Source organism: Rhinopithecus bieti, unplaced genomic scaffold, assembly GCF_001698545.2.
Source record: "Rhinopithecus bieti isolate Rb0 unplaced genomic scaffold, ASM169854v2 scaffold_6380, whole genome shotgun sequence".
NCBI lineage: Eukaryota > Metazoa > Chordata > Mammalia > Primates > Cercopithecidae > Rhinopithecus > Rhinopithecus bieti.
In genome coordinates, this window is record NW_016806642.1 from 1,639,643 (window position 1) to 1,646,436 (window position 6,794).

Consider the following 6,794-nt stretch of genomic DNA (forward strand, 5'->3'; position numbering starts at 1 on the left):
CCACTCTGTGTACCAAGTGTAATTCATTCATCCCAGCAAAAGGGTTTTTACCAAATTATTGTGAAAAGGGGCTGAAAAAACCTTACTTTAATGGGAAGGCAAAACACTTTGCTATTTAAAACTCATTGCTCTCAATCTTTTGGTAATATAAGAAACAAATATTAAATACCAGTTATGTTTTGGAGTGGGCATTGGATTTTAAAAAGATACAAGAAGCCTACATAAGCCTAAAAACCCCCATTTCTAGCAGATGTAGAAAAACAGTCACTTGTGAAAAGATACAAGAAGCCTAAACGAGGCCTAAAAGCCCACTTTTCTAGCAAATGTGGGAAAAGAGAGTCATTTGCAAGGTGAAGGGCTCATGGACCTATGTATTCATAATATATGCAGAAACTTGGAGCTTTTTGTTGCTGTTAGTGGGTTTTCCTACCCTTTTCCTGATTGTATGTAGTCATGACTAGGATGAAAGACAGATGGCAGGAGAGCCATAAGGGGATGGTTTGAGAAATAGGACAAGAAAATTCCTGTGGACTAAAGCAAGGCTAGGCCTTGCCTCCATAAGCATTTTTGCTTTCTTTGGTCTATGTCTACAAGGTTGTTGGAGTTAATTATCAAGTGACTGTTCCAACTAAAAATGATTGTTCTACTGAAGCCTTTTCTTTTGCTTTTCTTCTCTGCCATCTATTCCATCTAATATAATTTAAGCAGGACCCCTCAGAACCATAGAAATGGTCAGCTGGAAAGCACAAAGCTTTAGGAAGAGACTGGGGGCACCAAAATCGTTGCCTGGCCACTTCCCTGTTTGCTCTGTAAAACTGGTTCTGCAAAATGCACAGCCTTGGATTCTTAGTCACTTCCTAATTGGCCTTGTCACCTACAGCTGCTCATCCCAATTATCATCTTTCACAGATCCTGGTGTTACTTTCCTAGAACACTGATCATGCCACTTCCTTCAAGGGCTCTGCTATCTGCCTGAAGTTTACAGAAGGAAACCCAAATGCATAAGGGTGACACGGAATGCCCTTCACAGCCTGGGCCTAATCCCCACCTTCTTTCTCAGCCCCGTCGCTCGCGCCCTTATCTTTCTACACCAGAGGCACACACAGAATCACTCTGTTTTTACTGACCTGGTTGTGATATTTCAGGCCTCCACACCTTTGCACAAACTAGTGCAGCTGCTGGCAATATCCTTTGCCCTCTGTAACTAGGGAAATAAAACTAAGACCAACATAAAATGATCTCTCTTCAGTAAAAACTGGTACGTAGCTTTGGTCACTCTGTCCTCTCTGCCTCCTCAACCTTTTGTGTATAATCTTATTTTGGCACTACTATCATTGATTTTTTTTTTTTTTTTTTGAGACGGAGTCTTGCTCTGTCACCCAGGCTGGAGTGCAGTGGCCGGATCTCAGCTCACTGCAAGCTCCGCCTCCCAGGTTTACGCCATTCTCCTGCCTCAGCCTCCCGAGTAGCTGGGACTACAGGCGACCGCCACCTCGCCCGGCTAGTTTTTTGTATTTTTTAGTAGAGACGGGGTTTCACCATGTTAGCCAGGATGGTCTCGATCTCCTGACCTCGTGATCCGCCCGTCTCGGCCTCCCAAAGTGCTGGGATTACAGGCTTGAGCCACCGCGCCCGGCCCATTGATTTTTAATTATTCAAATTTTGCAAGCTGAATCTCTAACCATCCTTTTCCTAACTCCAACTCCTTTAAGTCACGTGCTTTCTGACTATAGACCTGCTATAGAGCAGAGAGTCAGTAAAATGTGTTTTAAAAAGTACAAGTTAAAAGAAACAAGAGCACACACTAAGAAATGATGCAATTATTCATACCAGTTTATTGTAGGTATTGTGTTTCAAAAAATTTATAGCATAAATAACTTTTCATGTCATAAAATAACTTAGTAGAATTTATAATAAAACTTTGAGAATTTAATATCTCATCAAAATACAATAAAATATGGTTTTCAAATATGATTAACCCTTTAGGCTTTTCTTTTACTTGAGGGCATATAAACCAAAAATACCCAAACTATGGCTGCACTTTTAAACTTTAACATATTTGGTTCATTTTAATGTAACTCAACCATTCTAAATTAATACATAGTTTTCCTTCCTGCATGGTTCTTTGTAATTTTTGTTCCTTTTGACTTATTTTTCTGTTTCAACACAGCTTCCTTCTTCATTTTCACCTCTTTCCATCTGCAAAGTCATCTATCTCCGGGCCCCCAGAACATGTAGTTGAACTCACTCAGCCCCTTGACATCAGTTTCTGTAATCCTTGCATCAGTGTAGGGAGTAACTGCTTGAGTAACTACAAAGGTATTTCAAAAACTTCAGTGCAATTTGGTTCAGTTATTTTCATTCAGATGCCATCACCGTTCAGGGAGATTAATCACCGGAACCCACTGATCCATGTAGCGACTTTCCCGGCAAAAACAAATTAGTTGACTTAAGGCAGGATCCTTCCATTGAGATGAATGTGGATTCTGGAAACAAATTTAGAAAAATAAACTTATTTTTAAAAAATCGGTATTTGCTAGTAATTACACTTTTGAGGAGAAGACACTTGAACATTCTATATTTTGGCTATGTGACATGGAGACAAATTAGAAGCACGAAAAATTAAAGTTTCTTCAAAGTAGTTGGGTTCCGTGCAAAATCGTTAAGGGTAATTACCTATTAAACTACACATTGCAAAGTCTGAACCCATACAACCCAAGCTGAACCACATACATATGTTTGCATATCTGTTCAGTTTTGCATGAGAGTATCATTCACGGGTTTGCTCTACCAAACTTGTTACCCTGACCTGAGTGAAACAGTTTTGAGAAAGATTTCCATGCTGTGTGCACAATGAGATGAGAGCTGCACAGCAGTTAACTGGAATTGCCATCAACTTTACTCCCAAGAGACAGAGTAGTAATTTTAAGGAGTAGCAAAATAATCCGGCTGTCACTTGACTAGACCAGTCAAAAAAGAGCAAAATTTAGAAGACAAAAGTAGCACATTTATCCCTGAAAACATAACTTCCCTACTCTACCAAAGGTTTTTATCAGAAGAGAAAAAAAAAAAGGCCCATTAAAAAAAAATCCAAGATTGCAGAGAAAAAAATTCCACTCTATCCTCTTAATGTATTTCTAGGGAATTAACAAGGTTTGTCTCCTACACAATTTCTATTTTTAGCTCTGACTGGCAGAGAATGAAGCTGACTCCTTAATGAGGGGTGAGCCAGGAATTCATTTGGCTTTATCTAATCTGCCCTGCTAAAGGAATTAGTCACGGGAGGCAGTGCAGATGTAGGTAGGGAGTAGCTGGGCTGACTGCTGACTCACAGGGATCTCTTCCGCTGCTGGCAGTCCCCAGCATGCTTAGACATGTTCTGTACCACAGAAAATCCTGATGATGAAACTAGTACATCTCGGCTGAAAGTCCAGCCACACTCTCGTGGGGCAAAGGCAGCCACCCTCCTGACCCAAACCTACCCCAGATCCACAATCAGGCGACCCAGCCCTGACTCCCGTCCTTCCGGGGCTCTACCCCGCAGGCTGCAGTCCCCCTGCCCCTTACCGTCACCAGCACGCAGTGCAGGTCCGGGGGCTGCTCCGCGCCCTCGCTCGCCGCGGGGCCAGCGTCGGTCTCCAAGAGCAGGAGCTCCGCCAGCCGGCCCGGGTTGCTGACGCGCAGAATGTTGATGTCGTTCTCGCAGCAGAACGCCTGGATCAGGGTGAAGTGGATCTGCAGAGCCACATCTCTGTCGTCGTCCTCGTCCGCCGCCAGCAGGCACAACACCACGTTATCGGGGTCGCTGGGGGCAGCGGACGGGGCCAGTGAGCGCAGAAGCGCTGGCGCCCTCAACCCCTGCCCGGCTCCCCGGGGGTCGCCGCCCGGCCCGCTCGCCCCCTCCCCTCCGGGACAGGCAGCCGCGGGGGCAGAAGAAAAGCGACAGGAAGTGGCGCGGCCGGGCGAGGGGCGCCCAGCCAAGGCGACCTCCCGGGCTAGGGCGGGAAGGGGTGCCACGGGAGACGCGCAAGGGCCCCACTTACACGTTGAGCAGTTTGGCCGCTTCGTACACCCCGACAGTGATCGTCCGCTGACTCAGGGCTTTGCTGAGCACTTCCTCCAGGGCATCCCCCACCTTATCCATCCTACACGCGGGCAAGGGCGAGGGGTCCCGTCAGCCCCGGTGCCCTCGGGCCCATCGTCGCCCCCATTGCCGGGCACCACGCCCCTCCCTCTCGAATGCAAGCACCACCGCGCACCTGGGCTCTCCGAAAACCCCGCGCTCCCGCGGCCGCGTCACCCCCCATGACCCGTGCACGCCCAAGGACCGGGCGTCCCGTGAGAAGTCCCGAGAGTGCCCCTGCCACAGGCTGCCAGCCCCGGGAGCCGCACGGGCAGCGACGGCCACTACTGCCCTTTGCAAAGGCCCCGGCGGGTTTTGTTCGGGTTGCGGGGCATGCTCCTTCAGTCCGCGGACGCTACACGGAGAGTCCCGAGGGAGGAAGGGCGGGAGGTGCCCTGTGCAAACTTTTCTGCTTCCTCCCCTGCAAACCTTCCACAGCCCGCCTGCACCCGGGAGCGCGGGGTAGATGAGAGAAGTTCGGGCCGGAAGAGTCCGCAGGCCGACTTACCTTTCGGTCTTCTGCTCTCCAGCCGAGAATTCCTCCAAAGTCATATTGCAAACTGCAGGTCGCCCACGGAGAGAGCGCGGCGTGCGGGCTGCTCCTGCCACGGCGAGCGCGCCAGCGCCTGCTTTCTGCACTCACTCACAGGCGCCGCGCCGGGAGCTCAGGCCCCGGCGCTGTCCGGCCGCCCCACGCCCGCCCGGGCTCCTCCTCCTGTGCCAGCCGCCGCAGCTCCGGCCACCCCTCCCGCCCCGCTTGCTCGCTCGCTCGCTCTCCGGCCCTCGCCTCGCCACCGGCCGCACGACACTAATTGGGCAGCTGCCTCCCAGCCACTGCCTACCAGCCACTGGAGGACAAAGGGCCCCGCTCGTAGGAGTTTTCCTGCCAACCCTCAGCCAACCACCTTCCGCTTCATTTGCATCCTCTTGGCCATTGGGCTATGCAAATCAGCCTGCTCCGGCAATTTGACCCCGGCTCCTGGAGTCAGGTTGAGAGGAGCGGAAAAGGGAGGAGCCACGCGGGAGGCGAGCCGAGGGGCGGGGCGGGGACGGGGGCGGTGCAGAGAGGGGAAGGCGGGTCCCGCGCGCTCTCTTATCCGGTTGGCGGGGACCATTGGGAGTGGAGGGCTTCAGCAGAGGCGGGAGGTGGCCTCAGCTTGGGCTGAAGCAGGCTGCCAAGTGTTTTTCTATAATAGTCGCGGCACTTTTTTCTTATTATCGTTTCATGCCTTTTGTTTTAAGGGGTAGCTATTAAAATCTATTTCCAGGGTTAATGCACCGAAGTCTAGTAATTATTAGTAAGCAGTTTACATTAAAAAAGTGTCTCCAGACCTCCGGGGCAAAGTTTACCTCAGAAGTGTTGTTTATCTAAGTCTAGGCGAAGCTGCTTATTAGCAGTAGTATTATTTCGGTGCCCTGATGGCTGGTTTGATTTATTTTTGGAAAGCTGCAAGGGTTGGAAGCTCAGAAAAGGAAAACCAACCCGTTTGTATTCAGGGATGGCAGGGAACCAAGTTGGAATCTTTTCCACAGAATGCAGAACGATTTCCCACCTGCCCGCTGTAACTGGGAAATCGTGAGCTGGTCTGCGTGGGGAGCTGGTGACCACATGTGGGAATCCCTGGCAACCCAGATTCTCCTTTCTCAAAGAGCCTTGCCCAAACAAGGATCCTTCTGGACGCCCACCAGTCGAGAGACAACCATCTGACACCTACACAACCCACAAGTCTAAATTCAAAATGCTCTTGATATGCCCTAAGCTTCCTTTCCTAACGTATGTATGTCACTACCTTCCTCAGAGAGCCTCCTATGATCTCACTGTGAATTATTGATGTTAGATGCTGAATCATGAAGCCGTAACTATAGGAAGTTTTTAGTCATATGCTAAAATTTCACCTTTGAGATAATGGCAACTTGCAGGTGGAAAGCAGACCTTTAAACCTGCAAATGGTAGTTACACATTTTGAAAAACAAACTTTAATATATAGACTCTCACTGAGTAGTTCAAAAGTCTCTTCCTTTGTTTTATGGTTTATGCAATAAATGCAAAAACATTTCTTAAACCTACTGAAGTCATCAAAAGTGGTGAAAATGGTTCCTACATGCTTGCATTCGAAACAGTGCTTGCATTATTAAGGTTGCTGTACAGCCAGAGGTCACAGAAGTAATTTTTTGCAAAGGTACCTGGGAATTTTGCACCCTTATGTTTTTATCACTCTAGACAAAATATTCTCCAGATCTCTTGATCTTAATTTGGTAGAAAACAAAAGTGATAGGTTTTTCTGGTTCATGTATTTGAGTTGTCATTTTGCACTCATTTTTTAACTGCATTGTCAGCCAGGGACAACCTTTGAGTAAAGAAATGGTCATAGTCAGTGCATAATTCACCCAAGAACGCTTATGTATCTCGTGTCTGTGCCTTAAATCTCCACATTTGACGTGTTTCTTGAAGAATTCCTCAACATTGAAATTTAGGTAGGTTACCAAAGCATTTTCAGTTTTGCAGACAAAACCTGAATTACACAATCTAACCTGAGTCATCATTTGACGATTGTTAATATGTTCTCTGGAACTCCAAGGTTCTATCCACTAGGCATTTCTTAGAGGTTCTTGGGAAGAAAATATGATCACAGCAAGCTGACAAAGAATTAGGGAATCATGTGAGTTTCTT

At 47.9% G+C, this 6,794-nt stretch overlaps 1 protein-coding gene across 1 annotated transcript; it reads right to left on the reverse strand.

The window, feature by feature from the left end:
• Nucleotides 1-1,810: 1,810 nt before the first annotated feature.
• GADD45A (growth arrest and DNA damage inducible alpha) lies at nt 1,811-5,107 on the reverse strand. Its single transcript, XM_017877148.1, has 4 exons — nt 4,632-5,107; nt 4,044-4,145; nt 3,568-3,805; nt 1,811-2,486 (listed from the first exon to the last, which is right to left on the reverse strand). The coding sequence occupies exons 1-4, from the start codon at nt 4,673-4,675 to the stop codon at nt 2,373-2,375; spliced, it is 498 nt and encodes a 165-aa protein (XP_017732637.1). The 5' UTR covers nt 4,676-5,107; the 3' UTR covers nt 1,811-2,372.
• Between the last annotated feature and the right edge of the window lie 1,687 nt (nt 5,108-6,794).

Excerpts from the sequence above, each read along its gene's own strand:
- GADD45A (XM_017877148.1), bottom strand. The coding sequence starts at position 4,675 with ATGACTTTGGAGGAATTCTCGGCTGGAGAGCAGAAGACCGAAAG. Across the intron at positions 4,146-4,631 it reads GGAGAGCAGAAGACCGAAAG|GATGGATAAGGTGGGGGATG; the intron begins GTAAGTCGGCCT and ends GCCCGCGTGTAG. Across the intron at positions 3,806-4,043 it reads GCGGCCAAACTGCTCAACGT|CGACCCCGATAACGTGGTGT; the intron begins GTAAGTGGGGCC and ends CGCTGCCCCCAG.